Source organism: Vicia villosa, unplaced genomic scaffold (assembly GCF_029867415.1).
Source record: "Vicia villosa cultivar HV-30 ecotype Madison, WI unplaced genomic scaffold, Vvil1.0 ctg.002494F_1_1, whole genome shotgun sequence".
NCBI classification, from domain to species: Eukaryota; Viridiplantae; Streptophyta; class Magnoliopsida; order Fabales; family Fabaceae; genus Vicia; species Vicia villosa.
In genome coordinates this window covers 290,321-304,054 of record NW_026705946.1, presented here as the reverse complement: position 1 = coordinate 304,054, position 13,734 = coordinate 290,321, and the positions used below count along the sequence as shown (strand labels likewise).

The following is a 13,734-nucleotide window of genomic DNA, read 5'->3' as shown; positions in this document are numbered from 1 at the left end:
TTTAAAAAAGATAATTTCACCAGCTGAGTCAAAATCCCTGGAAAGGGTTAGCCTCCAAAAAAATCAGTCTTTTAATAGATAAATCCTCCAGCAGAGTAAAACTCCCCAAAGAGTCAGCCTCAACCTTGGGCTTCATACAAGGCATGAAACAATAACTTCCCCAGTTAAGAGTCAGCCACAACCTTGGGCTTTGTACAAGGCAGATAATAGAGTCTCCCCAGTGAATCCTTCATCATCAAGTAGCCACAACCTTGGGCTTTGTACAAGGCAGAAAACAATGTCTTCCCTAGCCAGAGTAGCCACAATTCTGGGCTTTGTACAGAACACCAAATAAAATCCATCAAATAAACACTCTCCAACTAGAGTCAGCCTCAATTCTGGGCTTTGTACAGAACACAAAAATTCCCTGTAGTTAATCCCCGGTGGAGTCATCTCCCAGAGTCAATAAAATTAATCATTCAAAAAGCCTCATACAAGCCAGCTAAAGTCAAATCTTTTATACAGTAGATAGATATAGCTTATCTCTATAGAGAGATCTTTCTCCTATCTCACCACATTCAAACAAACAAATATTACATTTCATTTTAATTTTAATTAAGTCTCCCATTTAGGATTTTGAAAGGCATGAGCTGGCAGTAAAACCCAGACATGTGGTAACTTTCCCTAATTTGGATGAGCATCTTTCTTTCATTCAAGACGCAGTTGACTGGTATACTTTCACATACACAAGTAAGGTCCCCCTCTTGAATAAAATGAATTCAGTTATTCTGTCACTCTTTTAATGTTTGTGGTGGAATAGTAGAAATACCTCTCTGTAAAGATGATTTCATGTCTCTTTACTGTAAACAGAGATTTAATTCAAGCTTCAACCTTGAGCTTTAAGCAAGGCACCAAAAATAATTAATTTCCCTAATTAGTTCTCCGAACTACATTAAGCTCTGACTTCCATTAGGGATATGTAGGCATGAGGTTCACAAGGAATCTCAGCGAGCTAATAAAATACCAAAAATAGTCAGTCTGTCTGTCTTTCTTTTAATTCAATTCAATTCCTTCTCCTAACACAAAGGAGAAACTTTCCCAATAATAAGCAACAAACACAAACACATAGACACATAGAAGGTTCCCGTAGAGTACTACGGATATGTAGGGTGCTTAAACTCTTCCCTATGTATAACCGACCTCCCAGACTCCAGAATTTCTAGTCTAGGTGAATCCCCACACTTAGCAAACTCCTAGGGTTTATTTGAGATCTTTTTCCCCTTTCATACTTGTAGGATAATTAAAAAGTTCGTGTGATATTGTAGGAAGAACTGAAACAAAATTCATCCCGCCCCGGGCGCATTCTCCTTCCAAATTCCGCGTGAAGGGTCTAGCATGTCGTCCTCCCAAGTGAAACGGGGAGGTAAAGAAAACGACGGCCACAAGTGGTAACAAAGGAGCCCGTATTTCGAAGCCACCTCGCACACCGCCGATCAAAAAATCACCCATTATCTACATTGATGAGATGCCACTTTTTATGCACAAATATATCGATAACATAGTTGATGTTGGAGGCGACGGCAATTGTGGATATCGGGCCGTTGCGGGTTTGCTCGGTAAAGGGGAAAATAATCACACTTTAGTTCGACGGGAACTTCTTGCGGAGTTGACTTCGTATCGGGACATCTATGGCCGACTATATGAAAATCAAGAAAAGTTTGCGAAACTACATGATTCACTTGTTCCATCACTTACCGATATCGCTCTGGTTTCGAAGTGGATGTCATTCCCCGATATGGGTCATCTAATAGCAAGTGCATATGACCGGGTGTGTGTCGATTTGACGAGGTTTGGACTAAGTGAGACTTTCTTTCCACTTCATAGTCGACCGCCATTGGACGCGTCAGGCCGCATCATATGCATCGGGTATCTAAGATTGCGGCACTTCGTCCAAGTGTTTTTGAAACCGGGGTGTCCTATACCGGCTACTTCTTGTCAATGGACGGCACATCATTCAAATGAGGCGGAGACTTGGCCAGATCCTTTCATTTCAAGAATGGCGGTGTTTGAAGAAATGATGAGCCAAGAGCGCGAGCAAAATAAAGAGCGGTCGAAGAACATACCTATTTTGGATTTAGGATCCACCTATTGATTCGGTGAATTTTAGTTTGTTCCGGGTCGTTTTTTGTTTATAATGACCATTTTTGTATGTATTGTTGTTTATCATGTAAAATCGGACCGATTCAATACATATATAATATAAGTATGTTTTATGTCATCATTGTCTAATTTATGTCTTTTTTGAATTCCTTTTGTATTTTTTACACAAAACACTAAGCAATCAACAAAATGCAAAATTTACCTCTGTTTCTGCATAATTCGGAAATGTACTTCCGAAATATACTTGTCTGCCTCCAATTTTCGGAAGTTCATTTCCGAAAAGACCACTGAGCAGGATAAGGTTTGTTGGGCCATCATTGCTCCAATAAGTCTATAAATACAACACACTCTTCTTCATCCTCTTCACACCAGAAAACACAAATGACACAAACCTACCCCCACCTAGCATTCGTCTACTTCACCACCGGCTACCCGATGCCGTTCCAATTTCGCTTCTCGCGCGACACGCCGTTTGCGGAGTTGATAACGTCGCTCAACACGCTATTGCAATATCCCGAAAATCGAAAGGTTGTCAAGCTCGAGTACCGCTCGCTATCGCTTAACGACGATGGAGACATTGAGTTCACACCTTTTGAGTTCAAGAACGACGAAGATTTAGCAGTTTTGTGGACAACTTTCGACCGATTTTCTTCGAAGGGCCCGATCGAGTTGAACGCGAAACTTCAAAGATCGGGGGACGATGTTATCAAATTGTTGACTCATCCTCACCTACCCGTGTTCAACAATATGTAACTTTAATTTTATGTAATGTTATCGATGTAATCTTCATCCGATTAAATAAAGCGAATCGTTGTTGTTTGTTATTTTTCTTCTGTCCAGACCTTATTTCGGAAGTACATTTCCGAATTCCTCCAAGGGGGGTGAATTCGGAGATGAACTTCCGAATACATCAATTTTCTGGAAAACAACTTTATTTCGGAGATGTATCTCCGAAATCAATGTTTTTCATTAAAAAAAACACGTTTTCGGAGATACATTTCTGAAAACACCTTTTTTTTTCAATAAAAGTACGTTTTCGGAAATGAACTTCCGAAACAGGAGGTATTTTGGTAAATTTACCAAGGGTGACTAAAAAGGTTAGGAGGTGGGTGAAGAAATTCTCTTTATTTATTAGGCATTTTAAAAATAATTTTTTTTACCTTTTCTATTTTATGCATAAAAATATACAAAAAAATCATAAAATAAAAACAAAAATTGAAAAGATTGTGTTAACTTTTATAGTATTTTATTTTTAGAAATAGTTGATGAGATTGATCAAAATAGTCATGAATTAAAAATCAAATTAAAATTATTTCTGATATTGATTATTTTAATTAATCATCATTATATTTCATTTTTATACTCTTTTTAGAATTTAACCTAGTTCTCTAACAATATAAATAGACCAACCCTTATCTCCAACTTCCCTAACCGATTCACGTAGAAACCAACCTTCATTTTTGTCACCCTAAACCTTTTTTCATACTAACAGTGACCAATTTTCAACTCTTATCCCATTCACTATCAAACCTCGGCACTTACATACCCACAAACCTTTTTCTCACACAAAAACGGTTTCCATGTACATACTCATATTGACCATTATACATAAGTCCCTATTTTGGTCAAAAGGTCAAACCTTTCTTTGTCCACCTTCCTTGTCACTTTTCTAACTATCATAAACCAAAGCCTTTACAAACCACCATATTCATAAAAACCATAATACCTACTATTTTTTTAACCAGTTTCATGCTAAAGTTAATAACACTATCAAAATCTACAAAACCAAATTCCCTTCCATCATTCATAAACTTTTCCATGACACCAACAGAGAATCGTTCTCGAAACAATCTCAAGCCATAAACATTTGAGTTCACCATAAATTATAATTCTCAAACTTTTAACATTACGACTACAAACAACCTGTAGAAAAGAAGGAAACGATTCTCACTCAATACCAATAACAATGTTTTGCTTTATTTCTTTTTTTTTCATGACAGGATAACAATCAATAAACTGAATTTCTGAACAGAAGAGAAAGAGAAGGGAGATCCGATCCGCAGCCATCACCTTGCAGCCCCGACTCAGTGTCGACATCTCTCTGATCCGCCAACCGACCCGACGCGAGATCCACTTCCGGCCAGATCCGCAACTGCCTTCATTCCCCACCGAGAACAACACCTCAGACGCCACAGATCCGGCTGTCCACTGCCACCGCGAGTCTCCGCCGTTCGCCGCATCATCGGTAAGTCTGAATTTTTACGTTTTGATATGAAATCATGTGTTTTTTGTTTTTGTTGAATTTGTTTGTTGATTTCTTTCTCCGACTTTGATTGAGGGCAAATGGTGTGAAACTTTGATGAATTTGTTTGTTGATTTCTCGCGAAACACCGAGAAGAAGAAGAAGAAAACACAGTTATGAGAGAGAAGAGAGATTTTCATTTGGTTTTACTTTCTCTCTTATTTACAGCTATAGTCATGTTGTTGTTACTATTTTTTTAAAATTATTTTTATACCACATGTTGAATTTCAATTCGTTGTTGATTTAGTCAATTTTTTTTATTGTGCAAGAGTTTTTATTTTTTTTAATTAATGTAAAAAAATAGAAAAATGGGGCACATCCCGTATGATGATTGTCATTATTTTTGGTTTTTTCTTTACCCACCTCCCTATGGGGGTCACCTCCAGCGAAATCCCACAATTGCCCCTGCTTCGGAGATGCATCTCCGAAGTTATTTTTTTTTAGATTTTTTTTTACTTCGGAAATGCATCTCCGAAAACACCAAAAAAGTGGTGTTTTCGGAGATGCATTTCCGAAGTCAAAAAAATTCAAAACCGTGAATATTTCGGAAGTTCATTTCCGAAAACATATCTGCATATATAATTTTCCCTCCTTCACTATTTCATCATTTTTTCTCCAAAACTTCTCCAAACGCTCTCCAAAACTCAATCAATCTTCATCCATTTTTCGTCCTGAAATCAAGTTTCAAACCGTTGATCACGTTACAGGGAGCATAGAAAGCTACAATTTGAGGTAAACATTTCTCATTTCATCCCCTATATCACTACATTGATTCAACAAAATTCTGCTGAAACCTGCGATGGTTCGGAAGTTCATTTCCGAAATATGTTACCTAACAAAATTCGGAAATGAACTTCCGAAATAAGCCCTGGCAGTTACAAAAAAACAGTTTTGGTTAATTTTGCTAATTTTTGCGTATGTTAGGTATGGTGCATCCGAACAACATTGTGCAAGACAATGACGTAGTAGTTCCGGAAGTTGTCAACGTTAATAACGATCCGGTTATCGACGTTTAATCTATGATCAATGCGGTTGATGTACGACAACAATTTACAAATGATCGGAGCTTAGGTAGTCGTGAACAATTTCTTGATTGGGTTCGTAACGAAGCTAGTAAACTTGGATTTAGAATTGTTATTTTAAGGTCCGACAATGGAAATAGTAGGCGAAAAGCTTTCGTTGTTTTGAATTGTGAACGGGGTGGGAGTTATGTACAATCAAACTGGGTGCTAAAACACGAAGACACGGGATCGAGAAAGTGCGGGTGTCCGTTTAAGTTGCGTGCTACTCGGAGGGTTGATGATTTGTGGCGTTTAAGCGTCATTTGTGGAGTTCATAATCATGCCTTGGATGCCAAGTTACACGGGTATCCAATGGCGTGTCGTTTGTCTCATGAAGAGAAGATTGTGATTTCGGATTTATCGATAGATAAAGTGGCGCCTCGCAACATACTTGCCGATTTGAAACGGAAAAAACCGGATAACGTTTCAAATATCAAGCAAGTTTACAATGAACGACACAATCTCAAAGTTTTGAAAATGGGCCCTTGGTCGGAAATGCAACAACTTTTGAAAATATTAGGCGATAACAAATATGTGTCAAGCTTCCGAACGTCCGAGGATAAAGTTACGATGCGTGATATTTTTTGGACTCATCCTGAAAGTATCAAATTATTCAACACATTTCCATCCGTTGTAGTTATTGTAAGTATCAGATATGCCTAAGAGGGGGGGGGGTGAATTAGGTTTTCAAAAATTAATCGGTTTTATGAGAATGTCTTTACTAATTTTTTGGTTAAGTGTTTGAAGGCTTTTGATGGTTTTTATCTTTTTCTTGGTAATGGTAATGAAAGCGGTAAAAGCGAAAAGATAAAGAACACAACGATATATACTGGTTCCCCTCACAATCCGAGAGTACTCCAGTCCCCTTTCAAACACGAAAGAGATTTCACTATAGTTAGATTTATTGTACAAGCCTATGCCTACTATCTAACCTATAGGGTGATCAAAGGTTCTTAACACCTTTAAGACCAAAACAACACTAATGTGAATGAAGAACAATCCTCTTCAAACACAACACTTACTTCCAACAATCCTGGATAGTAAGGAAAAATAATTTTTTGAATGATACAAGAATTTATGAAGATGAATAATATATCAATCTTGGATTGATCTTCCCTTTCAAGCATACAATTCTTTTTAATGATAAACAAGTGTTCAATGGATGTATGATATGAAACTTTGATATTTGAGTGAAAGTTGTATGAACAAAGTTTCAAATAAAAATGAAGTATGGACACTTGAATGATTTTTGTGAAAGATATGGACACTTGAATTGTTTGAATTATTTGAATGAAAGAGGTAAAAAATAAATTCTGAAAAATCTGAAATATATAGCCTCTAAGACACCTTTACAAATGGTTATTTTGTATGGAAGGATGCAAGAATAAAAGATGAAGAGGTACCTTTTGAAGAATGAAAAGAATTCTGAATTTTTAAAAATTTTCACATGGGAACCGGTTCCCTTAAAACAGAACCCGGGTTCCCTATATGCAACGTTAAAAAAATTTGAAAATTTGAACTGGGGAACCGGTTCCCAGAAAGTGGAACTCGGTTCCTGGACTTGATGAACGTAAAAATGCTGGGCAGTGGGAACTGGGAACCGGTTCCTCCAAACTGGAACTCGGTTCCTACATGCAAAAAATACTAAAAACTCATTTTTAATGGCTTGAATGATTTTCTAATGAATTGCAAATATTATGGAACATGTATGAATGTTTGAGAACACTTGTTTATGCATTAAGAGAGTTGTATATCATATACCTTAATATTTTTTGATCAATGAAGTTTAAGCTCTTTTGAAATACTTGAATCTTTATGCTTTCATATGAATTGATCCATTCCTTTTGTAATTGAAATCTTGTCTTCATCAAAACCAAATTGTAGAAAGATTGTCTTCACATTCTCCCCCTTTTTGATGATGACAAATTGCTTGAAATTGGTAGAATGATGATGTTTCTTTAACATTTGGATCTCCTCCCCCTAAGACAAAGCTCCCCCTTAATATGATAATTGATGCTTTGCTTGAGTCCATTCTTTTATTGAAGATTTGCATATGATAATTGATGCATAATTGATGCTTTGCTTGAGTCCATTTTTATTGAAGATTTGCTTGCTACAAATTGTTAGAGAAACATACAAACATACATGTGCATATATATAATTCTTCTCCCCCTTTGTCATTAGCAAAAAGGAATGGGAAAGAAGATGAAAGATAGGAAATATCATGTATGATAATATAAATAAAAGTTAACACATAGAAAAAATAACATACCATAAGTCTTACAATATAGGAATTAAAACTTAATGAAACATAACATAGAAATTAAACCATAGTACAAACTAGAAATGCATAAACGAAATAAGACATTAAACGGAAAATACATGTAAATTGAAAGGAAACAAATGAAACACATAATGCTCATTCATCATCCATGCCATCAATCCCTTCATCATTTTGGCCTTGGCCACCATTATCCTCTTGATTGGGTTGGTTATGGTATTGGAGGATTTGAGCAAATTGTTGGCGAAAGAAGGCATTTTCCGCTTGTTGTTCTTGATAGTGATTAGCAATGGTGGTTTCAATAGAGCACAATTTGTTGAAGACTATATCCAAAGTAGCTCCTCCTTCCGGAATGGGTGGTGGAACATCATCATCCTTGTAAACAAAAGTTCCGTCCAAAGCTAAGACAATACCGGTATTCTTGAGTGCGGTTTTGTCATTGATCTCACATTCCCTTGGAGTCATAGGTAAAGAAGGTTGATTCTTAAGGTTCACACCGGCAGCTTTCATGATATGTGTAATGGGTCTACTATAAGGTAAACCACCACTCAAGTGTTGAAGCCTATGCATGTGGAGCAACATTGTGACAGCCCAATTGATATGAATGTTATTCTTGAGAGCATAAAGCACTTGAAGTTCTACCTCATTGACACGGGAGTGATTAGAATGTTTTGGGAGCAAAACATAAGCAATGATGAAATGGAGCATTCTCTCATTAACCGGAAAGTTTGATCCAAACATGTTAAACTTTGAAGAGAGAGGGTTTTGTTGAGTTACGGTAGCGGTTTGGGATGGTCGGATCATATCCAAAAAGCTTTGTGTTTTGCTAAAGCCTTCCCACTCGGGTGTATAACCGGCAACCAAAACTTGGCCGGTAGTAGGGATTCCTAAGCAATTACCAAAAGAAGCAACATCCATCCTAATAGTTTTGTTACGAACCGAAGAAGTGAGCTTAATTTCTTCTAGGTTAGATAGATCATTACCAAACACAATAGTCAAATTATCATAGAACTCCTTAACCAAATCCGGATATATTTTTCCATAATCACTTACAAAATCATAAACCCCTTGATATCTTAGTTTTTCCGGAAATATAAAACTATGAGAAGGAAAGGATTCAAGGTTACCATATTTTGAGATCAAGAGAGGCCTATTCCGAATGTTAAGCTTTGGATTCTTTGGAAGAGGTTGTTCATCGAAATCATTCCTTGCCTTTTTCTTTCCCTTTGATGCTCTTGATGAAGAAGCCATGGATGAAGCTTTTTGAAAGTTAGGGTTTGAGAAGGGGATTTTCGGATTTGATGTTATGGAGAGTTTTGTGATATGAGTTTTGGATATGTGAGAGTATATATAGGAGATTTGATGAGTGGGTTTTAATTTTGGTGGAGTAAAAGCTTGATTTAGTGGGTTTTAATGGTAGTGGAGGAAGGTTGAAGAAGATGAGTAGTGTGGTCAAGAGTGAGATGAATGAGTTTGAATGTGAATAAAGTAGGTCAAAGTTGTTGAAGAGAGTAATGAGATGGAGTGAATAAAAAAAACAAGTTATGATACATAGAGAGAAGAGAAGGGGACAAGTTATGACATAAGAATAAAGACAAGGGAACATAAAAGAGGAGAGAATATGTCATATAGAAAGAAGAGAGAGTTATCACATGTAGCATAAAAAGTAAAAAAAATAAAAAAGGTTACGCAGGAACCGGTTCCCCCTTTTGGGAACCCGGGTTCCAGCCCTTGAGCATGCGTAAATATCAGGCAGACTAGACTAGGAACCGGTTCCCTCTTTTGGGAACCCGGGTTCCTTAACCAAAAAAGCTAAAAATGCATAGAAAGAAGCATTTTACACAAAGAGATTCATAGACATTAATGCTAGTATATTTATAAAAAAAATATTAATCATATGTGTACCTTTGTTTTACCAAATGAAGAATCATATATCTTTTTCATCTAAAATTCCAAGTTCTCGCCGAATTTTGTAAAAAGGTTCTTTTGCGAGTGGCTTGGTGAAGATATCCGCAAGTTGGTTATGAGTATCCACAAATGTTACTTCGACATCTCCTTGAAGGACATGGTCTCGGAGAAAATGATGTCGAATGTCTATGTGTTTGGTTCTAGAATGCATGACCGGATTTTTTGTAATATTAATTGCACTAGTGTTGTCGCATCGAAGAGGAATGCATCCGAGATCAAGTCCGTAGTCACGAAGTTGTTGCTTAAGCCAGAGAATTTGTGCACAACAACTACCCGCTGCTATGTATTCTGCTTCGGCCGTGCTAAGAGCAACACATGCTTGCTTTTTACAAGCCCATGAAACTAATGCATTTCCAAGAATGTGACAGGTACCACTTGTGCTTTTAGGATCAGTTTTACAACCTGCATAATCCGCGTCAGAATAACCAATTAAATTGCAAACACTACCTTTAGGATACCATAGGCCAACGTTGGTCGTTCCTTTGAGATACTTCATGATTCTTTTAACCGCCATAAGATGTGATTCCTTTGGATTTGCTTGAAAGCGAGCACAAAGACAAACACTAAACATTATGTCAGGACGGCTTGCCGTCAAATACAATAAAGAACCAATCATACCTCGATACTTGGTAATATCAATTGGAGTACCGGATTCATCTTGATCAACATATGTACCGGAGCCCATTGGAGTATTCATTGCTTTACAATTGTCCATATCAAACTTCTTCAATAGTTCTTTACAATATTTGGATTGATTGATAAAGATTCCATCTTTGAGTTGCTTAATTTGTAGTCCAAGAAAGTAGTTCATCTTTCCCATCATAGACATCTCGAATTCTCCTTGCATCATCAATGAGAATTCCTCACACATTTCTTTGTTAGTCGATCCAAAAATGATATCATCAACATAGACTTGAACCAATAAAGTGTTACTCTTGATTTTCTTAATGAACAAAGTTTTATCAACCTTACCCTTTTCGAAACCCTTTTCACACAAAAAATTGCTAAGTCTATCATACCATGCTCTAGGTGCTTGCTTTAATCCATAAAGAGCCTTTCTCAACTTAAAGACATGTGAAGGATTCTTGAAGTCTTCAAATCCCGGGGGTTGTTTGACATAGACTTCTTCATTGATGTAGCCATTCAAGAATGCGCTCTTGACGTCCATTTGATAAAGCTGAAAATTTAATGAACATGCATAAGCAAGTAAAAGACGAATAGCTTCTAACCTTGCAACCGGAGCAAATGTTTCTTCAAAGTCGATTCCTTCTTCTTGATTGTAACCTTGGGCCACCAATCTTGCTTTGTTTCGAACAATTATACCATTCTCATCAAGTTTGTTCTTAAACACCCATCGAGTACCTATGATATGTTTATTACTTAGTCTAGGAACAAGTTCCCAAACTTGATTTCTCTCGAATTGATTTAATTCTTCTTGCATTGCATTTATCCATTGATCGTCTCCTAAGGCTTCATCAACTTTGGAAGGTTCAATTTGAGAGACAAAAGCCATGTGTAAGCAAGCATCTTTGAGATTTAATCTTGTTGCAACTCCTTGACTAATATCACTAATAACTTTATCAATAGGATGATCTCTATGAGTTCTCCATTCTTTTGGTAGATCATTGGTGTTTGATTCTTGTTGTACACTTTCTTGTTGAACACTTTCTTGTTGTACTTCCGGTGCCTTCACAATTATATCATTTGAAAGTTCTTCCGGTGCCTTCTTAATTGTATCATTTGAAGGTTCTTCCGGTGCCTTCTTAATTGTATCATTTGAAGGTTCTTCCGGGGGTAAATCTAAAGGATCATCATCATCACAAACAACTATTTCCTCTTTGGAGGTGTTAGTCTCATCAAAAGATACATGCATGGATTCTTCAATAGTTAAAGTTCTTTTATTATAAATTCTATATGCTTTACTAGAAAGAGAATAACCAAGAAATATACCTTCGTCGGATTTCTCATCAAACTTACCAAGATTGTCTTTGTCATTGTTGAGAACAAAGCACTTGCATCCAAAAATGTGAAAGTGAGCAATGTTTGGCTTTCTTCCTTTGAAGAGTTCATATGGAGTCTTCTTTAAGATAGGTCTAATGATTACTCGATTTCCAACATAACATGCCGTACTAACCGCATCCGCCCAAAAATATTTAGGAAGATTTGCATCACTAAGCATTGTTCTTGCAAGTTCCACTAGAAACCTATTTTTCCTTTCAACTACTCCATTTTGTTGTGGAGTTCTTGGTGCTAAAAAATTATGAGAGATACCTGTCGCACCCCAATTTTTGACCTAGTCTTTTTACATATAGTTTGTCACATTCATACTTCGCATGCATTTTTGTCGTTCAAGTGTTACATCTTCGCATATTTAACAAAATTTGACCTTTTATTTAAAAAATAGCTTTGCATCCACATAGTTGCTTATTTATCCAAGTTTCATTTTATTCTTAGACATTAAATAACTGTTTGTTTTTATTATTATTATTATTATTATTATATTTTAAATATAAAAAATGGTGTTTTAATTTCTAGTTTAAATTTATTTAATTTTTATTTTGTTCATTTATTAGAATTTATAGTTATTTTTATTTTAGTTTTAATCATACAAATTGAATAAAGTTAGAGTTTTTTATGTACAAAGCCCAATTACATGTTTGATTTTAAGCCCATTACATTAAACAAAAAAAAAATGATACAATTATAACAAAAAAAAGAATTTTGTCTTCACGTTCCTGCTGCATTTGCACATAACGGTCCATAAACCTGCTGCTCTGCCACCACCCTGCACATACAATGACAAAATTATCACTCATTTGTCACATTTTTACCGCTACAGAAAGTGGCGACTCTGCTGGGGACATCCTAAGAGAGTCAACCCTAGTTTAGTTTGTTTTATTTTTTGAGTGTATAAATTTTGTTTGTTTATTCTTGTGTTTTTTTTAATGCTTATGTTCTTTATATTTATTCTTGTATTATTTATGTTTCTTTACTCCTGTTTTACCGCTTTTATTTATTTCTATATATACTCAATTGTGGGTATGGGAATGATATTTGAGTGAAGCTCTCAACCCGAGCTTTGAAAAACAAGAGAAAAACATAAGTTAGGAGGTGGTTGTGTAGTGCTAGCCCCCAAGGTGAACACCTTGAATGGCTAATACGAAAACCCCACTTGGAGGAGGCTTAGTCATGAGATTTGTCATAAGATGGTTCGCCTGTCGCATGACGAAAATCTGATTTCGTCGTTAACTCCAAGGACCTTTAGAACCCGTTCCATCTATGGTGATGTAGGTATCTCTACTATCAAAAACCTTAGAGCTAACCTTGTGAGGGGATTTTTGGGTAAAGAACTTAGAACTATCCTAACTTAAGGAGCCTTCCTATAGGTTGTTTTGTTATCATGCTTTGCATTGCATGGCATTGCATATCATTTGCATCATGCATGTTGTCCAAGTACCTCATTCCAACTGTCTCTTTCATTCAGTTATTTGTCATCTGTCAAACTGGTTCCTCCACACGAGTACGAGACTAGAGCCAACGTCAGACGAAGAATGGCGGACCAAGAACAACACAATGCTGAAGTTAGAATGGAGATTGAGGATTTGAAGTCAGGAATGACTAAGCTCACCGAGATGTTGCAAGTTCTGATTGCTAGAGGAGAACCACCTCAAAGGACTGCTATTCAAGAGGTCGCCAACAATGTTGAAGACCCTATTTCTATTCAAAGGCCCGCCACTACATGGCCCGAGTTTGGTTTACCTCCGGATTATTCTCCGCCTCACGCTACTGCTGCTATGGTTGGTCAAACTTCACGACCAATATTCCAAGCTCCAATCATGACTGAGTCTCAGCCAATCGTGCACGCTGCTGCCCAAACCGCTTTTGGAAATCCTCTCTTTGAGTACCATGTTGGAGATCATCAAAGTGAAAGTCAAAGAGAAGCTGGTGAGATTGATGAAGTCAAAGAACAATATCAAGTCTTG

The 13,734-nt window shown here is 36.7% G+C and overlaps 1 protein-coding gene across 1 annotated transcript; it reads left to right on the top strand.

The window, feature by feature from the left end:
* Nucleotides 1-4,964: 4,964 nt before the first annotated feature.
* Nucleotides 4,965-7,498, top strand: LOC131638966 (uncharacterized). Its single transcript, XM_058909491.1, has 2 exons — nt 4,965-5,173; nt 5,366-7,498. The coding sequence occupies exon 2, from the start codon at nt 5,461-5,463 to the stop codon at nt 6,163-6,165; it is 705 nt and encodes a 234-aa protein (XP_058765474.1). The 5' UTR covers nt 4,965-5,173; nt 5,366-5,460; the 3' UTR covers nt 6,166-7,498.
* The last annotated feature ends 6,236 nt before the right edge of the window (nt 7,499-13,734 follow it).